The 25,135-nt window shown below is 43.8% G+C and overlaps 2 protein-coding genes across 27 annotated transcripts in view; one reads left to right on the top strand and one right to left on the bottom strand.

Moving 5' to 3' along the window:
- TBX4 (T-box transcription factor 4) overlaps window positions 1-7,429 on the top strand; it is a 133,373-nt gene extending 125,944 nt beyond the window's left edge. For all 23 annotated transcript variants that reach the window (XM_081172081.1, XM_081172086.1, XM_081172095.1 and 20 more), the window contains 3 exons: window positions 814-902; window positions 2,012-2,253; window positions 3,824-7,429. In XM_081172081.1, coding sequence (XP_081028207.1) covers window positions 814-902; window positions 2,012-2,253; window positions 3,824-4,452 — 960 coding nt within the window. In that variant the 3' untranslated portion in view covers window positions 4,453-7,429. The remainder of the gene's footprint in view (window positions 1-813; window positions 903-2,011; window positions 2,254-3,823) is intronic.
- BRIP1 (BRCA1 interacting DNA helicase 1) overlaps window positions 1-25,135 on the bottom strand; it is a 216,385-nt gene that overhangs the window by 21,289 nt on the left and 169,961 nt on the right. Inside the window, exon 24 of one of the 4 annotated variants that reach the window (XM_081171960.1) lies at window positions 2,262-3,020. The exons of 1 other annotated variant lie outside the window; for it this stretch is intronic. In XM_081171960.1, coding sequence (XP_081028086.1) covers window positions 2,875-3,020 — 146 coding nt within the window. In that variant the 3' untranslated portion in view covers window positions 2,262-2,874. Of the gene's footprint in view, window positions 1-2,261; window positions 3,021-9,361; window positions 10,778-25,135 lie in introns of those variants that run through there. 2 more of the 4 variants (XM_081171958.1, XM_081171957.1) reach the window with 2 other exon arrangements.

A 25,135-nucleotide genomic window follows, 5' to 3' on the forward strand; every position in this document is an offset into this window, starting at 1 on the left:
AATGCATGTACAAACGTGCACATTAGAATAAATTTGCACTAAAATGCTGTTGAATTCCCATGAGGACTTTTAAAGAGTTGCTGACGGATATGGAGAGCTGAAGACTAGAAGAATGAGAAACTGAAATTGTCAGATTTGCTCATCATAAATGAATGTGGATTGCACCTCATTCTGACATGTCTCTGAGCCAAAGGTCCCAGAACCAAGGATTGATCTGAGCCGATATGCAGGTCATATCTACACTGTAGACATGGACTGGTTTTATACTACCAGGAGGTACTCAAGCACATAATGTAGCTATAGGTTGGTAAGTGTGTTGGACTAGGATCTGGGGAACCAGGGTTCAACAGCTATGAAATTCACTGGGTGATCTTGGGCCAGTCATCATCTCGCAGGTCAACCTACCTCAGAGGAGTTGTGGGGATAATGTGGAGGGAGAGAACCAGGTACACCACCTTGAGCTTCTTGGAAGAAAAGGTGGGATATAAATGCAATAGATAAATAAAATAAAGCACTCTGTAGCCATAGCAGCTTGAAAAGTGATGGGGAGATGTATGAGATGAATGACTAGCTACTGGGAAGAGATATAAACACTCCTACAAGCCAATCAGGAGAAATGCTCATTTTCATCTAACCCTGCAAACAAATCAGAATGAATACTAATAAAGACTGGATATAATCTAACTACTACATAACTTTGTTCAAGCAATTCAGGATGAATGCTAAATGCTCAATAAATAGGTCTTCTGGAGAAGCACAAAGTCTGCAGTCTCCTTTCAAATTAATAACTCACCGCATTTATTTCCTTAATAGATAACTCAACTGAAGATAGAAAACAACCCGTTTGCCAAGGGCTTTAGAGGCAGCGATGACAGCGACCTACGCGTGGCAAGATTACAGAGGTGGGACAACTAAACAGAGACACACAAAATGAGGAAGGGCCCAGAATAAGCGCAGGTGTCTCTCTGTCTAATACAGCTACTTCATGGGCAGTGTTTTCTCTGTAGGTGGGGAAGTATCCCTGAAGTGTGCTGCATAACTAAGTTATTCATTTTAAAAATTGTCAAGAGTGCTTCTCAGCAATAACCTCAGAGGAGAGTTCTTTTAGACTTGAGGCCTACTCTAGCCCAGCAACAGACACAACACATAGGGCTTCTGCTTGTCTGTTTTGGCTCTTGCTTTTGCTGGATCGTGTCCCTTGGGGTTCTGTGCAAGCAGCAGCAGATCTTGATCTTCACAGCTATCAGATGCTTTGACTTGCACATTTTGCTGCTTTGGCAGGAGCCCATGTGTGCTTGGCAGAAGTGGGCTATAAATAAATTAAATGTGCATTACAGATGGGAAACAGACATGGAGCAAGGGTGCTTTGCCCAAGGCCACCCACTCAGCTCTGTGGCTGAACTGTGATCTTAAATACAGATCTTGTAGGCTGAGGGAAAGAGCATACGCTTTGCATGCAGAAGGTGTGAGGTCAAATTCCCAGCATCTTCAGCTAAAAGGTCATCAGGTAACAGGTGAGGAGAAATGGTCTGAGATCCCAAGGAGCTGCTACAGTACCCATACAGTCTTAAGGTGACTTTCTTATGCCCAGCTAGTTCTTCTAAGGAACTCCTTCCACATCCGACGATCCAAAGAAGTTGTGTATGTTGCAGGAGATTCTGGGAACATATCCTAGGGGGCACAGTCCAGGTCATGCATAGTGCTAGTCTGAGAGCCTATTGGGTTCATTGTTACTCCACATGGAAGGAGTGTGCCTTTCTAAATCACGCCCCTCCTAAATTACACCCATCACTCTCCTGCAACAGGCCCACTGCAGAAGAAAAAGAGCAGAGGTGGTCTTTGGTCAAGCTTCTTTTAGGGAAACTAGTCCAGTGTTCCTGAAGGAAGCTTCCAAGGAACACAGTTTGGAAACCATCTTTCTAGGGCCACACAATAGTGAGATAACATTCCTGATGGTTTTGTTCTGTCTAAATGTGTGTAAAACTGGTTCTTTTCCTATTGCATTTTGCAGCAAAGAATATCCAGTGATCTCCAAAAGCATAATGAGGCAGAGGCTGGTGTCAACTCACGGTCAGCTTTCCACTAAATCTGACGTCAACTCGCTCCACGGGAGCCACCAGGGTCTCCAGCATTACCAGTATGAGAATGGTGCTCACATGCAGTTTGCAGCATCAGATGCCCAAGACCTGCCCCTCAACACCTTCACGGCACAAAGAGAATCGGGGCTCTTCTATCACTGCCTGAAGCGGCGAGGTAACTGAGATCCGTAGGCAAAAAAATGTTAGGCTAGGAGACCTTACCTAACAGAGTGGTGGGGGATTTCCAGTGGATTCTCTAAGGGAAAAAATGTCTCATACAATGCAATTCTGATTAATAGCAATCTTAGTTATTCTGAATCCTATATGGTTGCATTTCTTGTAACACTAGTTCAATGAATTCAAATGCGCACACACATGGAATTTCATCTCTCTTTGTGTGTATGTGTCTTATTTGGTATAACACACTGCAATCTTAAGCACACTTATGAGGGAGTAGGTGCCATTGAATTCCCTGAGATTTAATTCTGAGTAAATGTTTTCAGAGCTCAGCTATGTGTGACTTTGAAACACTTGACCTAAAAGTTAAACAAAGCCATAAGCAGTGTAGCCAACAAGCAGAAGAGCAAGAAAGTTGTTAATTACACCACTCTGAAAATTGGTTCTTTCAGAAAAATGCATTTATTATCTAGCTTATTCATTGTAAAAAAAAATTCGGGGTTCCTCGCAACAATAATTGGGGCTTCCCGACCTCAGAATGCTGTTCTACAGCAAACAATAATGAAGAGAAATCCCCCCCCCCGAGCACATAGCAAAAACGTTTACCAGCCCTTAGCATTTATCTGGCAAGTTTTCTGCAGCATTTTGACGTGAAGTCCTGGCAAATGTAGACCACTTCTCTTTTTCTGGACAGCGCTCTTGATAAGACATTTGAGGGCTCCTTGAACTTGTCAAAAGCAACACTACAAAAGCATTGTGGCCAGCCTGTTATCGAGATGAATGAAAAGTAATTGCTGGGTGTAAGAAAGCAGTAGCCAAAGTCATTTAAACTTTCAACTGTTAGAGAAAGCCCCTTAAATTAAGATTGATTGGAATAGATGGACATTGGCAATGCCCTGCCTTTTTGAGAATGAGGAATGTCTTTCGAAGAATAAACAGGGCTATTGGATTATTACAAAGGCAACGGTGTAGCTTCCCAGATCAACAGACAGCCTGATTCTGCTCAGAGATAGGTTCACCTTAGGCATGCCTACCTCTGCATAGGATCAGGCTGTAAGGTGCATACTGCAAGGGATTAAAAAGCCAAGTTGTATGAAGGCAGACTGAAGAACCAGGATAGGGTTAATGCTGGGCAGAGGAAGAAGGGGCTAGTCCGAATGTATTTAGAATAGTTCAAATGATCACAAGGAAGATGACAGGGGGCACCTGCCACACCTGCTGTGGAGAAAAGGCAAAGTGGTGAGTTTCAACTGCAGCTTTGTCTTTCAAACTTTCTACCTTTAACGTGCCCTTTTCCTAATTGATTTTTTACTGCATATTGCAGAAAGTGAACACACTCAGTTGCCAAAACTTTGGGGGCATTCCTATCACCCTATGCAAACACAGAGAGTGACCAATATATCCAACAATCCAGAGGGATGGTCAGCAATAGGGCACTTTCTGTACCTGGGCTGGAAGCAATTATAAGAACTGCATGTAAAGGAAACTAGCAATGCAGTGATCTGTGCCCAGAACCTTTTAACTATCTAAGCATTTCTCGCTTTGCTTGTTCCTTGGTTTGCATGCAGAGGGTGCCCGGCATTTGGATTTACCCTGCAAACGCTCTTATCTGGACACCTCCTCTTCTGTCGGGGAAGAGCACTATTTTCGGTCACCACCTCCCTATGACCAGCAAATGCTGAGCCCCTCCTACTGCAGTGACGTGACGCCGCGGGAGGCGTGCATGTACTCCAGCTCCGGTGCTGAAATTGCAGGTGTCTCATCGGTAGAAGACTTGCCTCCTCCTCCACCTCCTCCACCTTTGAGCTGCAATATGTGGACCTCAGTTGCACCTTACACCAGCTACAGTGTTCAGACAATGGAAACTGTCCCCTACCAGCCGTTCCCTGCTCACTTCACAGCTACCACCATGATGCCGCGTCTACCCACCATCACGAACCAGAGCTCCCAGCCGCCGGGCAACAGCCCCTTCACAGTCTACAATCAGCTTTCACAGTCTCAGGCCCGGGAGAGAGTCCCTGCGCCCTCCTTCCCAAGGGAACGGGTGCACCCCTCAGTGTGCGAGAGGAAGCCCCCCTCTCCCCACTTAGGCGCAGCCAATGAATTCCTCTACTCTCAGACCTTCTCGCTGTCCAGGGAATCTTCTTTACCGTATCATTCAGGAATGGGGACTGTGGACAACTGGCCTGATGGATGATTCCTGCAACTGGGCAGTGAACCTAAAAATTGCGGTTAAGAGTCAATGCTCCAGGACAATGTTAATTCAGTGTTAATACCTGTGGGTAACTTGCACTTCTGTGACACCGACCAAAAACATCGGTGTTTGTGTAGCTGAAGAGCTTGTTTTCTGTTAGACACAAAAGCAGCTCAGTCTTGGGGGTGGGGGAGGGGGTAAAAACCCAGTTAAAAAAAAAATAAAGCACTCGGCTCAGTGGCCTGGGCCACCAGTCGTATTGCCCACTGAGAGTATTTGCCTCAAAGAGAGATGTGGTTCCCTCCATGAAATCATGAAACACTTATTCTCCCTTTTCAAGCACATGCATGCACACAAAATATACACCAGACTGTTCACTGAATGCCTCCTCAATTTCCATGCATTTTGGATACTTTACAAAAAACAATGCAGAGAGCAAGCACACACAAAAATTGAGCATGTGACCCAGAAAGCCACTTAAGCAGATTAAATGTGTATGCCACTGCTTTCAACCGCAGTAGGGCTTGGCCAAGCTGGTGCAGTCTTGGAAGCTAAAATCAGCACTGATCAGGGGAAAGTTTTTTGGGGGGGGTTGCCCCCCACCCCAGTTTTTGCAGATAGAGAAAGCGCTTCTAAAGAACATCATTTTCCTCCCAAAGGCACTGGGGGATCTGTTTATTTTGGTTTCTTTCATTGTCTGTTTTCCAATCTTAAATTCAGTTCTCCATATTTCCACATCAATTTCACTTTTTTTTAATATAAAAAAGGACCTTATAAAATTCATCAACATTCTAATCAAAATTTATACACTTTTTTGTATGCAACTTTTTTATCATATACACATATTTGCAAAGCCATTCCCACTAATATATGCATTCTACATTGCACTTTGCTGGAGCACCGCATTGCAGAATTTGGAGAACTGCAGCTTTAGAAGGATGGGCTGTGTTTTGGTTCGCACATTTATTTCAAAATGTGTGAATTAGGTAGGTTTGTATCACACTACACCCTGTGTTAAGACCTAGTGCTGTCCCAGCAGTGCCTTCTGGGAGGAAATTTATGATGGGTGGCCACTGGCTACCCCAAGATTCATACTGTTGCTCTTACCCTGCATGTACTGCTAGGGGGAGACAGCACTTTTAAAACTCTGCGGGAAAAGAAAGACGGCATTAAATGATAGCCCCTCCACCACAACTCTGTAATGGTTCAGGGTAGTCCCCAAAATAGTCTGCAGTTAGTAAATCAGATACAGGGAAGACCCAGACAAGTCAACTTCTGAGTTAAGAATACAAACCAGGAAAGCAACCCTCTGAGTTTCTCTGGCAGGAATACCACTGCAATGAACAGGAGTTGTGCTCTCTCACATGACTCCCATAATTCCAGTGGAGATCCTGCTTGGGGGTGGCTTGGGGGTAGGATCTGGCTGGATTGACCCTGCTCAGAGAACCACACCACAGAATAAGCGAAGGTAAATTTAAACATAATGCATTTAGTAATTCACAACCAAAAAAGTATTATTTCCGCTTAGCCTCAGTGCAAAAAGGACAGATGGTCATAAAACTCACTGAAAATGGCAGTCTTACACCAGAATCTGCCCCTCTGGAATATGTAGTTCAAGTAAACATGTGACGTGAGAACAGGAAAAGGGCCCTGCTAGCTCAGGCCAAAGGTCCATCTCATCCTTCATCCTGTTCTCATAGCAGCCAACCAGAAACCTGCAAGCTTGACTGCACCACTTGAGGGAGGCTTGACACAGAACTGTCCTTTCTATGAAACTGATAATGCGCAGTTTCTGCCCTCAGCCACGTGCCCTGCTCTTACAATTCAAAAATGTGCTTTATACTTGTCCTGTTTGCCCCATAGTGGGGTAGGAAAGCTGAAAATAGTGCCAATATATTTCACATCAGGCAACCAATGCACCCCATTTGTTTCAGATAGTACATGGGTGGACAATTATAAAAAGCCCAGGACACAAATTTTCACGGCCCTCTAGCAGCTATGGTGCTTGCTATAATGTAGTGTATTTAGTGTTAACACTGGAAGTGTATACTTAATTTGGCCCAAACTAAGCCTCCTGATCTCATCTACCCATGTACTATCTGAAACTAGCTAGGGTTTATGGGAGTTGGAGGCGCCATGTTGGCTACACATCTGCTGAAACATCAGTGGCAACAATATCACAGGCAAAAGAGGACAGGTTTTCCTTACTGGAACGAGTGCAGAGCCTATTCCTGGTCCTTAAAAGGAAAGTAACGAGCAGAAGGAAAACCCAGAAAACCAAACCCAATTAATTCCTGCACCTCTTAAGAATTCACATGCAAAAACCACACTTCAACAGGGGCATACATTACTGACCAATTCTTAGTCACCCAAATTGGTTCTCTCCACAACACGGTGACGTCTCCAGTCTGCTGGGATTCTACACCAACAAATTGGGATAATGAAAAGGAAGAGATGGTTTTCATGATGGCAGGGCCACTAAGGAGAAGGTTACTTTTCACCCAGAACATCCCGTGTGGTGAATTCAATTAGCCTGTGTGCGGCTGGTGTGGGGTTCTATAATCGGAACTGGGAAATCACTACAAGTGTTGCATGCTGAATAATTATTTATATCTATATATATATCTATATATATAAAATATAAATATATATCTCTCACAAATGCAGGCCCACATGTTCCATTCAGCTTTGCTTGTTTTTTTAACAACAAAATACGTAATAAAATAATGAATGTTGCAAGGGACATTTTTTAAGGAAAAAAAGCTATTTAAGTTAAAAAAAATTTTTTTACACCCGTTTGTGATGTAAAAACTAAGTTTTGGTTAGATGAAACATATATGCTACAGATAAATCTCTATTAGAATCCACTTTAGATAAAACGCAGTGTGGCATTGTTGTTTGTTTTTTTAAAGCTTTGTTACAATAGTATGGACATTTTATTTTACATATCAGAACATAAAAAACATTTTACTACGATAAACTGTCTCTGGGTGGCTTTCAATAACTAGCATCCGCATTCCTGGGTATGTTGCTTGTCCATCATTTATAACAGCCCTTTGGACAACCTGCTGTCCTCCAGATGTTTTATATAGCAGCTGCCATCAGCCCCAGCCTATAAGATAAAACTCTTCTTGGTCCACACTGCCATGGAGAAGAAAATTATCTTGCGTAGAAAAGGAGAAGGGTATGCTCTCCTTGTCCTTGACAGCATTAATTTTTTTTTTTTAAATGTGTATGGATATTTTGTTGCAACAGTCAACCCCCCTTATCCCACCTTGCATAAGATGGGACAGTGCAGGAACAGCTTTGCAACCCAGAAGGCTATGTCTTCAGTGTCCCTTACCTCACACCCTATCTGCAAGTTGCTACCACCATTATGAAGGTGCTCCTTTGACTATATCTTAATTACACATATACACATTTATTTATCAGTAACCTTGCTTCGTTCAAAGACTTGGAGTGAGGAAAAGCAATTTTAATATTAAAAAGCCCCAGGCTTTTTCTTCTCAGGTCTTATATGGATTTATATTTCCAGCACCGAATTTTTCCTCATTGGTCTGTTTCCCCCATATTCCTTGGCCTCGACAGCACTTCTACCAATATTGGATTTGGCCCTCTGCGTAGAACAAATATTATAGCAGATTGCTGAGGGCCTATACGTCATGCTCAAATATGCCAGAAATTAAAGAAACTAAATCCATGGGTTAAAAAATAAATTTGCTAGCATTGGCTATTTCATGCGTTTGAGAAAAGCCAACATCTGGAATAAAAAGGGCGCTTTTTGGCAAGGCTATTTTCTTATGAAGGAGGCGGGGGTCCTCTCCACATTCTGGAAAATATGGGCTGCTCCACATTACTTTTAGTATGTCATTAAATAATTCTTATTGCAGCTTGTAGAAAAAGAATGTTTCCTTTGAAGAGGAGAAACTCCCCAAGGAGAGGAGGAGGTTGGAACACTCTAAGGCAGAGAAGAAGCTATCACTTCTGTTGGGCAGGCAGGGTTCTCCAGTATTACCTGGCCCAGATGAGTAGACTGGGAGGTAGCCGAATCCTAAGCCTTGCCACAAAGCCACAGAAATTGCTAGTAGGGGGCATTTGTAGTAATTGTTTGCACAGTGCAAAAGGTGAAACAACAGCGAGAGAAACAACTGTTTGATACAAAATTGCAACCAGGATTATTATGAATTATGAAAGGACCTGCTAATTGCCTAGGATTGCTGAGAATAACCATTGTACGCAGCTGTAAATATCTATGTGAAAAATACTCAGTTCCTGCCAAATAACAATTACAGGCCAAATGTCCAAACTGAATTATGGCCAGCACCATGTTAAGTATGGGTGACCATCAAGGTAAAGGCCACATTATATGGCAACACAAGCAAGTACGTTGCCCTCTTTGAAAAGAAGAAGAAAGCCTTTTCACAACCTGGTGCTTTCCAGATGTTTTGGACTACAACTTCTACCAGCCAGCAGAAATACGGCTCTCCTTCCAAATTCACACTTCCCAACAATGCAAAATTGCCTGCAAAAATGTGTGCACTAGGCAAAGCTGCATATACATATGTACACACACACATATAGACATATGTGTTTATTAGGAGAGCCACATGTGAAAATGTGTGTAACCGTTCATGTGGAATTTATATTTGCAAACGAATGTGGAAACAGGGTGAACAGTTCTTAAGATTGGAAAAAATGACAAACCAAAATGGACAGATTCAGCCATCCCTACAGTAATACAAAGGGAACTATGCAATAAAGGACATGGTTCTGTCTATAAAAACACAATCACAATTTGGAACTGAATTATGAAGTTCAGCAAAAGCCAAAGGTAAACGAGACCGGGGTTGCTCCTTTAGGGCTCAGAGTAGTTCTATGGATTGCAGCAGCAGATGGTTGGGATGGCTCAGTCTAAGCCCTGAGGTGGAACCCACTCAGTGGAGCAGACTTTTTAAAAAGAGCCAAAACACATTCAAACAAGATTAAGGCCTGGTATGGATGTTGACTCAGTCCTGAGCAAAGCCCTAAGATCTGCTTGTCCTCTCTCAGAAAAGCCTGGAGGGGTGGGGAAACTGCCCCTTAACCAGATTTAACACCTATAAACCATGGTTTGCAAAGCCACTTATTCAACTCCTGATTTTACTATGCCATTTGTGGTCAGCCCTTAACAATGTAGCATCTAACCACGATTAAAGAGCACAAACCATTGTTAAAAGTGTTTACATTCACTTTCTCCTCTTACACAGTTTCCTTCTCTTACCCACTTTGTTTTGATTCTTACTTATTATGACTCTGGAGCCACTGCTGTTTGTGTCTGGGTAACTGCTTGACCAGTGCTGAAGCCCAAGAGTGGTCCTCAGCCCATAGTTTGAGAAGCAGCACTTGAGATATTTTGGACTACAATTCCTGCCATCTCTGATCACTGGTCATATTGGCTGGCTGATGGGAGTTGTAGTTCAATAACATCTGGAAAGCACTAGGTTGGGGAAGTCTGACAGAAGGTCTGCTGGGCCAGAGCCAGCTTCAGGTTGTAGGTTTTTTTTGGGGGGGGCACAGAAATGGGCACTGGAGGCATATTTGATAGCAGTACCAGCTCCCCAACTGAACCAAAATTCATGTTTCCCACAATGCACTGGAGTGATGCTACATGGGGTGCATTGTGGGAAATGTAAATGGTGACTCCTAGACCCAGCACTGGTCAAAAGGGTTCCCTGGCACCTGCCCTAGAATGCCACATGCTGGCACCAGGCTTAGAGCTTTGAAAAGTCAGAATCGGTGCCTTGAATTTTACTCAGAAGCATGCTGACACTTACTGGGGAGGAGCCAAAGTTGTAAAGCAGATAAAAGGCATTATTTTAAGAAATCAAGTGGTTAGCAGTGGTTTGGACTCAGACCTGTGTGGAAGGGAAGGTCACACTGTCTTTGATGAAGAGCAAAGGACTGTACTAATATCCAATTAGCTCATTTTCATTGCATCCGACTTGTTGCTGAAGGGGTTTGTACACACACGGCAGAAGTGTTTTACAACACCCCAAGTTCTTTTATAGAGGAATTGTTTGAACACGTATAAAAAGAAACACATAGAGCCCAGTGCTCTAACAACTTGCCTCAAGTAATGTTGACACAAACAACGACAACCACAAATCTCAGGCTTTCCTTTCCTTTCCTTTTTTAAAGAAAGACCGAGCTCCCAAACGTTGCTTCGTTTCAGCTAGGAAATACTTAAGTGGTTCTCCGCAAGCCATAAGGAATCAATCAAGAGGTATCTTGGGAAGGTGATGAACTCGCCGTGTGCATCAGGAAATAATGGGAACCAGCAATGGGCTAGCTCAGCCAGAGAGAAAGCAAAGGTGAGAGTTACCAAGAGATGGCAGGCAGGACAAAATAGACAAGGGGACAGGTAATCAATTCAATTTGAACAGGTGACTGAAGGCACCGTAGGCCCCTTGTCTTCGGCGATTAAAACATCATTCTCCAAGATGAGGTATCAAAGGTCAGGCAGAAAGAGAGAAAGTTAAGGAGTCAATGAAGCCGCAAGTTTAGCAGGGATCTCAGCTCGGAATGTAATGCACAGCCTCTCTTCCTGTCCTTTTAAGAAAAGCAGCCAATTTGAAGATTAGATAGCTTTCTTTCCTAGGCATTTATCATTATGAAGGGGAGAAGACAGCTTGGAAGCTGGAAGAAAACCTTGATGGGGATTTCTGTACAGTCTCATTCAGACAAGATTTTACAACTGCACACACATGAACCTTACTCTCCTCCCCAAAGAAAAAAAAATGTGGGTGGGTGAGGGGAAGTCAGCCGTTTCCCTGCATTCCTTCCTTTCCACAGGGTTGGGAAGGGGTATGGAAACTTTCCACACAAGTATTGCGATCCACCTTGACTGTGTGCAGTTGGAACGCTCGCCTGGACACGCTTCCTGATGCTCAATTTATGGATGTACAGGGTGCAGAGGAACAGCCCCGTTTTGAGCTGTGACTCACTTGCAGGAAAGGGCAAGCAGCACTGCCTCCGGGCCAGAGGTTTATTCCCAAACATTTTAATGTCAAGTTCATACAGTTGTTATAGCACATAAAGGTCATCCCCATGTGGAATTTCTCCTCTCATGCTCCTATGGTGAAGCTCCTTCCCGCAAATGTGGTTAGATTTATATTTATCCATTTAATGAAAACTGACACAATACTAACCTCCTACTGTAGAAAAACACTAGAACCGAAAATAGCTTTTAAAAGACTATGCTCTTTAAAGAATGATGCGACGTTCTAAAGGGCACTCAGTTTCAAACTGCAGGCAATTGCTCTGGAATCTTTGTGGAATATCATTTTCTGTATACTGGTATTATATTTTAAAATATGCCTTTAACCGAGCCCCTACTATTAAATCATTGGACCCAATGATTAATCAATGGATACTTCCTCCAAAGCCATAGCTGGTCCCTGCCTGTTTTACTGCACACTGATTGGTGGTGTCTTTGAACAAAACCTCTGGGTTCCCATGAGGTGCAACTCTGTGCAACTGTACACCATCCTCTGCTCTCTAATTGGGAATCCCTAATATCAGTCGATCAAAATCAATGATTTTTTTTTTTAAAAAAAAGTATTATGCAATATCACTATATGGCTCTACAGTCCCTCATATGGAAATTCTTGCATTTTAAAATGCTTCCTAGATCCCCTTTCTTAGGCTTTTAAACTCTTTTTAACTAGATAATTCCAGTACCTGGCTGCATATAGAGGGGAAAAAATGCAATCGCCCTTTTGATATCTGTCTCAGTGGAAGAACTCAACGAACATACTGAGGTTTCGCTAATGAAATTCTAGACGGATTGCACATTGGCAACCAGATCTCTATAAATTAGCCTCTGATGCTTGCTAGGATTATCATAAAAAGGGTTCTGTTATCCTGCAACTGCTCCCCCCCAGAAGTCTTAGCGCTTATAGGTAATCTGAGGCTCCTTAAAGGATCAGCTGCATAAGCAGAGCAAAATGGAATCCATAAACAGTTGAATCAGTGGAGGCACCTTTAATCTTCTGTGAGGAAGGGCGAGAGAGATCATTTCTGATGGAGTCCATTTAGTCTCTAGGGACTCTCCTGTTAGGCCCCTCATGGGAACAAAAGGCTGCAAATGCAGCCAGATTCCTATGGTATCACTAGGAAGGTGGAAGCAGGCTGCTGGAGATGCAAGGGAAGAGTGAGCCTAAGAATGTCGGAAGAAGCCTTCAGTGGGATCAGTGACCAACCAGATGCCCCAATGGGAAGCCCACAAGCAAGACCTGAGTGCATCAGTGCTCCTCTCCCCACTTGCGATTCCCAGCAGACCGCCTCCAACAATGGAGGTTGAACATTGTGGCTTGCAGCCATGGATAGCCTTCTTCTCAGTTTGTCTAATCCATTTAAGTTCATGGCCATCACTGCCTCTTTTGGGAGCAAATTCCCACCTTAGCTATGCGCTGTATGAAGAAGAACACACAGACACATTTAGCAAATGGATGATGATGCAATACTGACTGCTGGCCTTGTTGCTTGGTTCTGACCCCTTGGCGAAGCTCCTGGGTTCTTGGTACCTGACTCATCTTTGTCACTTGCATGTTTGTGTTCATTTTGCACCAAGCTAAGCAGGACTGGGTCTGCTCAGTGCGTGGATGGGAGACACAAATGAAGTTTTCTGGTTCTCTGCTGGCACCAGCGCCCACCTTGGCCAGAGCATTAGAGCATCAGAAAGTAGGAAAGAACTTTCTTTCTTTCTTTCTTTCTTTCTTTCTTTCTTTCTTTCTTTCTTTCTTTCTTTCTTTCTTTCTTTCTTCAACACAGTTTAACTGTCATGGCTTCTCCACAAAAAAAAAAAAACCCCTCTAGGACTTACAATTCATTGAGGGTGTTGATATTTTTTTTTTTTAAAATTAAGTGTCTAGCCTCCCTTATAGAAATTCAAACAGTCTCTTTTTATTATTTGAAAATGTCAATGCTGGCAGCTGCACTGATGGTTAATTGCACAAGGAGGGGACTCCATTCTAGAGTAAATCTGCTATTTCTCCCCTGGATCAACAACAACAACAACAACAACTGCAAAGAAAGCTCCAAACCTCAGAGTGCCTGCACTGTGATTTAGGATCATCACCTGCCTTCCTCATCCTCATCCCGGCATCCTCGAGCCTTTCATGAAGTCAATTTCCTGGAGGCCTGTGGCCGTCACATGGAACAATCCATCCTCAGTGCCCCTCTTAAGATGTTGATCCTTTAATTTCCTCCACCCAGTTCCTGAAGGCAAACGAGGGCCCACTTTTTATGCTGCGCCTTTGCACTAATCGTTTGTGGCAGGCCAAGTGGAAAAAAAGAAATCATTCCACATATTGCTACCAATTTGGCCAGAAGAGGTACTAATTTGGATGAACTGCTAGGCAGTTTTTAAGAGCTGAGATGCTGGATCACTTAAAAAATAATAATAATAATCTACCTTGTGGACCAAACAAATGAGCCACTATGCAAGCAACAGCAATTTAGGGAAGCAAACCTGTAAGCTGATCCAGAACTCCACAATGGTGCTGTAGCATCAGTTGGTGCAACCCTCCCAATTCTACAATTTGATTATTCTAACCACCAGTTCTAGCTGGCAGCAATATTTTGCAAACCTGTTTAGAACTGGGTGGAGATGGGGCAGGATGAGGGCTGTAGCCAGTTGCAGAACACCTGCTTTGCCTGAAGAAGGTTCCAGGTTCAAGCCCTGGCATTTTTAGGTACTGCTGGCAAAAGATTCCTGTCTAGAAAGCTGCTGCCAGTCAGTGCAGACAGTACTGAGCTGGAAGGACCAACCAACTGACTTGGTATAAGGCAGATTCCTATACTGTTCCTGACTAGCACAGAACCGGCTGACTTGGTGGAACTCAGCTGACTGAATGGATGTCAATGGACTGGCCACAATGGCTGGAAGGAACAGAACTGTCAGCCAAGAGAATAGAGATGTCACCTCCTGACTGAAAATAACTTCAAATTTGGGATACAGGAAACTGTCCTAAACTAGGTGTCCCCAACTGGGCCTGGTGGCACATATGAAAATCTAGTAAATTGCTGCAGGCACCACAAAATATAATCTGACATAAGAAAAACTGGATATTCCAACACCCTGCCCCGGCAAAACGCCTCTACCCACAGCAAAATGAGGAAAAACACAGACACGCCCCCCATGCAATACCCTCCAAAACACAGACAATAATTTTAACTGAGAACAGTTTTTTAAAAATTAAAAATCAGGTCCTTGGTGAGTGGCAAAAGGAATGTCTGAGGGAAGCACTTCACAGTACTGGCTCATTATTATGAACTATACACTGATTGGCAGCCTGGGGATTTCTGAAGGATGTGCAAAATTCTGGAACACACAAACATCACATTTGATGACAAACTGAGATTTGGAATCACTGTTACAAGAATGCATTAGGGGTATGTTTGGTTAAAACCAACAACTTAGCCATGCTCATGAATTTACATATTGACTTGTTTATTTATTCTTTTTTAGAACTCCACCTTTTTAAAAAATGAGATGCAAATACTAAATAACAAATAGCAACAGCCATAGCCAGGGGTTGAAGCTGAGACCTGCTGCACTCATAGCTGGGTAAACATGGACTTCTGTGTTTTTGCCACAATACTTACTGTCTGGCTAAGACAGGCTGTAAACATTATATTAATAAAGGAGGTAAGCAGTATATTAAGATCCAAACAGATTTAAAGGAATGCTGGCAGCAGTCCTCAGAAAACACAGAAGTTGTAGAACAAAGTCAGATTTGTACTTGCCTCCTTGTTTTTGATACCTTTGCTCTCTGCACCAATGAGGGCTAGAAACTTACTTTTTGCTTTAAAGGAAAAGGAGGATCGTAACAAGTGCATCTACGAGTGATGCAAAAGTATGTCAAAGACTGTTGGCAGCATTTCGCCAGTCCCAAGATGTACATTGACATGGCCAAAAGAGGAGGAAAAAATCCAACACCAGTTGATTTATGTGCTGCTAATTCCCCCCTGAGACGATCAGATTTGGACTGGCCTGATTGTAGCAGAAAAATCTCTGCACAGAGATCAGCTCTGAACTTGGGCATAAGATCCTAATTATTTGAAAGCCATTTGTTTTCACAGTGTGCATTTTTTAAAAAAGAGTGTTCGAGTCAATGGCATTTTAATACATTATTAAATGGCTTTTTTACAGCAGGACGTCTGTTTTGCTCTTTCTGCCCAGGACTGAACTTGGGGCTGCAGAATTTTACGTTTCAGGCTGAATCTCTTTTCAGAATTTCACATACTTAAACTAATTTAATAAGTAGAAAGTCTGAAGGACTTGCTAGTTTAAAATATGTCCTCGCAGTACCTTTAGACTTTAAATAGTATTGCATTAAATACAGCGAATGCAACTGAAGAAAATGTTGAGGTGCAAATACCATAATCTTTTAAAAGGATATTAAACTGATAAGTAAAAATAGCTGAAATGTAAACCCTGCGATTCTGGCATTTAAAAGCCCAATAACTGATTTTGAAAACTTTTTTTTTTTTTAAGTCCTGACCTTTCTAGTTGTTGTGGATACAGCCCCTCCCAAAATGAAAAGAAAAAAAATCTGCCTGGGATACCACGAAAAGGATAAAGCAACTCATCATTTATCCATTTACCTAACTTGTTGCTATGAATTAAGAAATTATCTCAAGATACATTCATTTTAGTAGCTGCTGGGCAACTGATTGCTCAAAATTGGAAGACCCCAGAACATTTGGAATTGTCACAGTGGAAACAGAAAGTATGGACACTGGCGCCCTCCAAAAAGTTAACTGAGGAAGTCAAGGCATTAGCCAAGGCATTAGCGGGAAAGGAGAAGATGATAAATTTATGGTGACATGATAACCATTATTACACATTCAATGGACTACCACTCACAATGGCACCCACTGAATTCACTCCTGACACCTTGGAACAATGTTTTCCTGTAAAGAAATGTTTTTGGAGGCTGTGGGGTAGGGTGGGTGGGAAGTAGGTAATACTGAAAATTAGATCTATTGATTTAGCGCCGAGGGCCTTCTGGCGGTTCCCTCATTACGAGAAGCGAAGCTACAGGGAACCAGGCAGAGGGCCTTTTCGGTGGTGGCGCCCGCCCTGTGGAATGCCCTCCCATTGGATGTCAAGGTGATGGACAACTACCTGACATTCAGAAGACATCTTAAGGCGGCCCTATTCAGGGAAGCTTTTAATGTATGACATTTTAGTGTTTTTTGGTTTCTGTGGAAGCCGCCCAGAGTGGCTGGGGAAACCCAGCCAGATGGGCGGGGTACAAATAATAAATTATTATTATTTATTATTATTATTAATTCATGGGTAGGCAAACTAAAGCCCAGGGGCTGGATCCAGCCCAATCGCCTTCTAAATCGAGCCCGTGGATGGTCTGGGAATCAGCGTATTTTTACGTGAGTAGAATGTGTCCTTTTATTTAAAATGCATCTCTGGGTTATTTGTGGGGCATTGGAATTCGCTCCCCCCCATATAGTCTGGCCCCCCACATGGTCTGAGGGACAGTGGACTGGCCCCCTGCTGAAAAAGTTTGCTGACCCTTGATGATAATAATATTTATACTGGGTTGCTTATCAGGGCTTTATTTCAGCTGGAACTTGCCGGAAGTCAGTTCTGGCCTTTTCTCAGGTGGGTGCCATTGCCATTATAAGAGAAGGGAAGCATTCACGGTGAGTTCCGACACCAATTTTTCTAGAAAAATAGCAGTGATTTCCATGAAACTATTACTCGAAAGGGTTTGCAATAAGATGTCTGTGGACTATCAGTGAAAACAGAAACTGACTCTTCTTCAACATACTAATAATTAGAAGAAGCAGTAGTTGTGTTTATTTATTTGAGATCTGTATCATTCCCAAGAATAGAAACTGCGGCCAACAACACTTAATACAACCAATAACATACAATAAATAATCCCATCAATAAAACATCAAATAAAGCCCATCAATAAAACCAGCAAAACATTGTAGCAATGCCAAGACCAACAGCAATTAAAGTTACAAAATAACTAAGCCATCTTCATCGCATCTTAGAAAAATTAGAGCGATTCCAAAATACCTCATCACTGTTATAAAAGGGTCTTCCTGCTTTCCTAAAAACCCAACAACACAGAGCAGGCCTCTCTAAACTATATGGGGAAAAGAGTTCCCTAACAAGGGTGCCACCACTGAAACGGTTCTCTGCCGGCCTTCGGCAACCTGGTGCCCTTTGAATGTTGCTGGACTTCAGCTTGGTCCCAGTCAGCATGGCTAGTGGTCAGGGATGAGGCCACCCTTCGCCTCGAGAGGGACTAAGGTCAAGTCTCATTACAATATATGCTTAGACTGGATTGTTGTGTTGTGTTTTGAAATGATCTCCTGTTTAATTGCTATTGTGATGATGTAATTATTTGCATTCTCGTTGTAAGCCACTCTGAACATCTTTATACAGATAAGTGGCATTCAAATTTTAAAACAAACAAGGAGGCTCAATCAAGTGACAAAGCAGTGTTACTTTTTGTCAATTTAAGAATATAGCACGTTGATTTTCTAAGTTCTGGTGACAATGTGCCATGTGTTCCTGGGGAACTCCATTAAGACATCAATCAAAGCAACACTGTAATCTCCTAGTGCAAAACAGACAAAGTTTTAAAAACCTGCAATTCCAAGGGAGAAGACTGCCATCTATAATCATACCCACACTACCAGTTTCAAGCTGGCGTTAATCATCACGGTTCTCAGCCTGAGAACTGGAGTTACACTGAGCAAGACAATTAATTATCCATCATAATTTGTTATCAGCACCTTCACAAAACGACAGTTCCTACGAGGAGGGAACCATGACAAACAAAATGATTTCAATCTGGTTTAAATGTGGAAATGTCTACATGAACAAAAGCATTATTTGCATGATCCTTGGGGGGATGCCATAACAATTAAGGTAGTTTCAAACCGAAGGGACGGGGGGGGGGAATGCAAAGACAAGGGTTTGTGTTTGTGTGTGTGTTTGTGTGTGTGTGTGTGCACGTGCGCTTGTGTTTAAGAGAACCACCATTAGGAGCACAGTGGTGCATTCTGAGCAAAATCATTTCCACACAGTCCCACGGCGGCTGTTGGGCCCTGATGCTGCTTGCAGATTTAAGAACTTTAAAAAAGAAATGAAAAAGAAAAGGAACGAGTGTATTCGAAATGCAGGAATTTCACCAGTGTCTGGATGGATGTTTTGCGTTAACATGGCTTTCAAGACCAGCTACAGGCCAGCATGCCAAAATTCAGCCAAGAGGTGTGTTTTTATGGCAGAGTCATAAACCCACAAAATTAGTGGTTGAGAATGGAAATTCTGACACATTCTTGATATTAATAGCGGGAATAAGCAGTGCTTTTCTTTTTCTTTTTTCTTTGACAGGCTGAGCCGGTCTCTTATATCAATGGTGCTACATAGTCTGTTTCTGTGTGCAGCCCTTAGCCAAGTGGTCGCTATAGATTTAAGCCTCTGGGGGTGGCTCTCCTGGGGGAGAGCTTGGAGAAGGGGCAGCAGGAGTTAGGGGTTGTGCCCTTGAATAGCAGTGTGGGTGCAGGGCTGAGGAGTAGGCAGTAGATAAGGACTTGGAGTGTGGGGAACAGAGCTCAAGTCTCTGCTTGGCCATGAAACTCACTGGGTAGCCTTGGGCAACCACCCACTCTCAGTCAAACCTACCTCACTGGGTGGTTGTGAGAATAAAATAGAATAATGCAGCATGGAATAATGCAGCCTAAGCATCTCTCAGAGGTGGAACCCAGGCAAGGGCTTCAGAAGATCTCTTAGGGTAGATTCCACTGGCTTGCGTACCCACCATCTTCCTTTTCTTGTGGGAATGGGAATGATTTCCTCTGGGCTGCATCATCTCTCGCTTTGCTGGCATTTTTAAAGGGACAGACAGGACCTCTGGGCTGGTAGCAGGCAATCCTAAACAGTCTCTATTGAGGATGGCTGGATGTGGCATTTTAAAAGGTTCAAGTATGCTGCTGTTTAGTTTTTTTTTGTTTTTAAAGGGAATCTGGGCAGCTGCAAAGGTGCTATTCCAGTTCAGCCACTGCAGCAAGGTCACCGTCCAGGGAAGATTCCTTACCACTTTTGTTTCCACTCCAGGCTGCGTATAAGGAGGGGGTTTAGCCAAACGCTGGTGTGATATATTGACTCTGCTTGGAAGAAAAAGCCAAGTTCTTCGAGTCAGGCAGACACAGATAAGTGGGGACCTTCAGCCCTGTCTAGACTAATAAATGAAAGCTGCTCTCCCATAGTGGTCAACACTAAAAGGGATGTGGGTAGTTGGGTCCACCAGATCACGTGTGGTAGGAAGGGCTCAAATTTTGAAGCCTTTTGGGGCAAGCCAAATGCTTCGTCGAAGGCATCAGTCTTCTGCGGTAACCCCACTGGGTTGGCAAATGCCAAGCATCACAAAAACGACAGCTTTCCTCATTGCCAGCTGTGGCTGGATGGAGAGAAACCCCAAACTCACTGAACACCGGAACAGGACCGCAGTGTGAACTGACCAAAAGAGACATGTTAGCACCTTGGAAGCTCAACTTGACTGACCAAGGCACGAGGAGAGGCCCTCTCCCCTCCCAAAGATTGGTAAGAAATAATGGAAGACTTGTGCTCCACTGTTTCACACTGAAAGGGGGCGGCAATTAAATAAAGCGTCCTGTACTGACCCAACAGATTAATCAGGAGTGGGCAGATTTTGTTTGTTTTCTGCTGGGTTCACCAGTTGCAGCCTGGTGCAAAGTAACAGCTCAGAACAGGATGTGGAACTGTAGAGCCCAGTGCCTCTGAGCATACGCTCGGCCCAGTAATTCGTTTTCAGTGCTCATAGATACATCCCTTCATACAAAATGCTACTCCTGCCCCCCTCCAGCCAGCTTTCTTGATTACAGCAGCCTAATTTAGGAGGGGGGGGTAGGATTCTTGTAAAGCCATTGGGAGCTGACAACCCCTGCCGATCTACTGCAAACAACCTGGAGATTTAAAGGGAGATTCTGTTCTACCTTGTGCCTGCCTATGGATTAAATGATCTAGACCTCTGCAGAACCATGTGCCAGACCCATGTATATGTAAGCCAAGCACTGCCTTCGGAGATCATGTGCTACCAGAACAATGTTTGTACAAATGGAAGAAGGCAAGGGGCCAGTCTGCAGAACCACTTTGTTCCGCCTGTTATCACACACTTGGGTGGGTACAAGGTCAGGGAAAAGTTAGGAACGAGCTGGCTGTGTGTGCAGTGAGCCATCTGAGGCACTACAGCTACAGTCCATTTATGGCAGGTGCATACAACCCAATGTACATTGGCCTTTCTCCATGTAGTCAAGGGAACACAGACCAGACTATTTCTTCATGAAGCCCAGCCATAGACCAGCTTCTGACCCCTGATAGTATGACAAGAAGCTGCCTCATAGCAGGTCAATCTCTTTGCCCATCCAGCTCAGTACTGTTTTCTCTGACAGGCAGAGGCTCTCCCAGCTCTCAGTCGTTCCCATCACCTGCTGCTACTTGATTCTTCTAATGGGAGACACCAGAGAATGAATATGAAGTCTTTCTGCATGCCAGCCAAGCACTCTCCTCAGGTATAGCCCCTCCATATTCCACCCATACAGAAAACGAACATGTTGGGCCACTTCCCTGGTATGCTAGCTTTATATGGGCAAGGGATTTTTTTCTTTCTACAGAGGAGCATTAAACTTGTGAGCCTCCACCGGAAGTGATGTAGATCAGATACAAGTTGACCTTCGCTTGCAAAATCACAACCTTCTCTCAGACTGTTTCTTGGTTCAAGCTCCAGAACCTTGATAGGGGATAATGCTATACATTAACTAAGAGTCTACTGGATTGTCAACCCAGTCTATCGGAGCCCCTCTTTAGCATGTACTGTCTTTGCCCAGGTGCCTCTGTTGCCCAAGAATTAACCCATAAAGCTGGGTGACAAATTAGATATCATGTAGGACGTTAGCATAATAGAAGCCATCTTCAGTCCAAACTTGGCCATTAGCTTGACCCAATTGTGAAAGGAATTGTGATTGCCCTGATCTCTAAACACAATCTCATACCATGTCTTGACTATCTCATGCACAGTCCATCCCTGCCCCCAGAAAACACTCTGGTATTCTGTAGTGCTGGCCCTATTGTTAGGTAAAATGAGCATTCAGAGGCTGGATGTCACACCAATGGCTTTCCTACACTGGTGGATTTAAAACAGGGTTACATAAACTCTTGGAGGATAAGAATGGCTACCAGCCACAATGTTGATCTTCTGCCTCCACTGTTGGAGGAAGTGGGCTTCTGAATGCCAACTGCTGGAAACTGGGGCTTCCCAGAGGCATCTGGTTGGCTGCTGTGAGAACAGATGGACTAGATGGGCCACGGCCGGATCCAGCAGCCAGGCTCTTCTTATGTCCTGGTGATGACCCAGAGTCCCTCTCAACTGCTATGAGTCTGTTTCCCCTGAGACCCCTAAGTGAGCCTGCACTACACCCCTTAAGCTAGCATCCTGCACCTTCACCATAGTTAAAGTATGGTATGTTTCAACAGCCAGTCCCGCTGGAACCTGCACGTTCCAGGCAACGGAGGCGCCATTTTCTCCATTGCCTTAGGCAGCAAAATATATTGAGTTGGCCCTGCTACTCTGTACAGCGCCTGACACCCTGTCAGTGGCAAATAAACATTGAATAATAACAGCGCCAGGAGGAGAAACCAGAAGGAGAACCTTACAGAAGGAACGCCAGAGGCCATTCGTTTTGCCCTAGGGAATGGTACTGTCAAAAGCCAGAGCCCCCACTCCTCCAAAGAATGCCTACTTAAAAGATAAGGAAATAAAGATACCCCCCCCCCGAATCTGGATTTAATTTTTTTTTCTTTTGGAGGGGGAGAGGGGGAGTAAATCCTCACTTCTACATAGTTTTCAACGTTCCCCATTTCACACAATTTAACTGCCAAAAGCTCTTGAGATTCTGGGTCTTAGAAGCCAGAGCTGGTGCATTTCACAATGATGCGGCTAATGTGTCAGAACTTGTAAAATAGCTCTTAGCGGTAGACCTCCATTTAGAGTAAGACGGAAACTGGCTTTAAACGGTCACGGCTTTAATATCTAGTCCATTACACTGGAGCAAGGTCTTGTAAAGAGTCAATTATGGGATACTTCTGATTTGATCCACATGCAAGGGAAATCCGCTCCTCTGCCTTTAAACCTCTCCAGTAAGTGTCCTGTTTAAATAATTAGTGACACTCTTTCTTTGATCAAATTGATTTGCTTTGTTATTCTTTTATGTTAATTTGGGAACTTAATCCACGTAAAACCCAGGGCAGACTTTAATCTGCCCTTCAGAAACTCTTCCACCCCCACCTCCCTTAATATATATTGGGACGACCAAGAGGTTTTCCAGAAAACCCAGCATCTCTTTAAAAAGTTGTCCTCAGTAAACTAAAATTCCATCCAATGTAGAAAAGAAATGAAATCCAAATAATAAAAACCTAGCAAAAGACACTCCTGCAAGTGTTTATGAAAAAATGGTGGCGTTCAATGCAAAATAAGCAATGGTTCCTATGTGAATACAGTCAGTGAATTGATTTCTGATGAGTTTATGCATGGTCAAGTGTGTCTGGAGTGCTGCCCCTTAGTGTCAGGCCGCATGCTCAGCTACCGAGTGGTAAAACTGGTGTGTGTTTATTTATGAAATAAATCTCCCCCTGCACATAGAAAAGATAACCCAGGGAGATGGCAAAATTCTTCTCTCTGAGATGCTAGATTTCCATAAGCAGGGAGGATTTTTGAATATGATCCGGTTATAATTCATATCTAAAAACTGGCTTTCTTTCAAATAACCACAGGCTTCCAGCACCTGGAGGAGGAAGAATGTTTGCCTCTTCCCCTGGCGCCACCTATACAGCAATACCTCCGCGAATGTCCGCCGCGTCTGTTCCGGCAAACATCCGCGGCAAACCCAGAAGTACTGGAACGGGTTACTCCCGGGTTTGCTGCTCGTGCATTGCAGAAGCGCAAAATTGCACTTCGTGCATGCACAGAAGTGCAAACTGCTCAGTGTGCGTACACAGATGCGATGCTTTGCCCTGCGTCCTTTTCAGCTAGCGACCGGGGCTCTGGAACGGATCCTGGTTGCAAAACAAGGTACCACTGTACAGAATGAAAATCCTGATTCCCTCTGAAGTTTACACAATATTATCTGGGATCTGTAAGATCACAGATGCCTGCACTGATGTCAGTAAGGATTTCTTAAGGAACTGAGCTATTCTCTCTTCCCCAAATAGGATGGGTCTACACTTGGGGCATTGCTGGGTACTTAGAAGACTTGGCACACTGTCCCACATGTTTGCACAGAATTTGCATATGCTAATTTACATTCATTCATACAAATTTAGGCTGAGTTTCAGAGAGGAGAAAAACAAACTCTGGCTGTTAGAACTTAACTCTGAGCTATAGGGGGTGCCAACAGGCTTTCCTGGGCCCAGGACACTGTGTGGATCGGGCCCTCTGCCTCACCCACAATCTGTTAGCAAGAACTTGCATATGTACATATGAAAGCTGAACAAGTGCATCTGGGCAAATGAAGATGGGGTGGGCTGGGGTCTCATGCTTTGTAGCATGCCCAGTTGCCTTATAACCAAAGTTAAACAATTTGAAGTTTTTTTAAAAGAGGGGAGAGAGGCAGGAGATCTGGGGCACAGCACAAAAAGAGTGAGGAATCACCCCCCCCAAGAACACCCCTGTAAGCAAAGCCTTTGTTTCAGATTCACAGTCCAGTGCTGTTTACATGGGTGGGGCCAGTCAGTGATGTTGTGGTCCTTGGGAGACATCAGCAGTGAGTGCTGTGGTCAGAGACGCAACATCCTTCAGGGCCTTCTGCCCTGGAGAAACCAGCACTATTAGAATGACGGTGAAAAGGCCTTTGGTGGTAGACCAAAGAGCTCTGGGACCCTTGCCCAACTTGGTGCCCCCCAGAGCTTCGCAAGGCTACAGCTCTCTGACCATTGACCATTCTGGCTGGGGCTGATGAGAGTTGGAGTCAAACAACATCTGCAAGGCACCAGATTGGAGAAAGCTGGTCTGCGGCCTCATAGACCTGATTGTGCCCATCCTTTTGCTCTTCTGTAAGCAACGCGAAGGGGGAGCAGAGAAAGAGCGGGGACAACACAGGCCTTTGGTGTGATCCTGCAGGGCTTTTCTCAGGTGTCAGGTGTAACATTTTTCTTAGGTTCCTGCCTTTATCTTGGGAGAAAAAAGACTGTTCATAAGGGAAGCACTCCAAATCTTTGTTAAAAGTGTAAATAAGATTGTTCTGTTTCAAGCAAACTCACCTCTGCGTTATCCTTCCATAAAATGCTGCTCATACAGGTACATGTTGCAGAGCGGCCGTGTTTGTGTGTTTGTGGGGGAGGCGGACCTGCAAGCCAGCGACACAAGTTCTGCAGGGATCTTTGTTGGAGAGTTAATGTCTTGACGACCTCTACTGTTCAGATAATGTACTGTACCAAGCCTACGCCACGCTAACATCTTTCCTCCTCTGCCTTCAAAAATAATCAGGCACATTCACTTGGCACTCATCGTCCACAAACCACACTGGCAAAAACAACACCCAGGTTGCTGCTCAAGAATTCATTTTATCACCCAGACACAAATGATTT

This window comes from Podarcis bocagei (genome assembly GCF_964188305.1).
Source record: "Podarcis bocagei genome assembly, chromosome: 15".
NCBI lineage: Eukaryota > Metazoa > Chordata > Lepidosauria > Squamata > Lacertidae > Podarcis > Podarcis bocagei.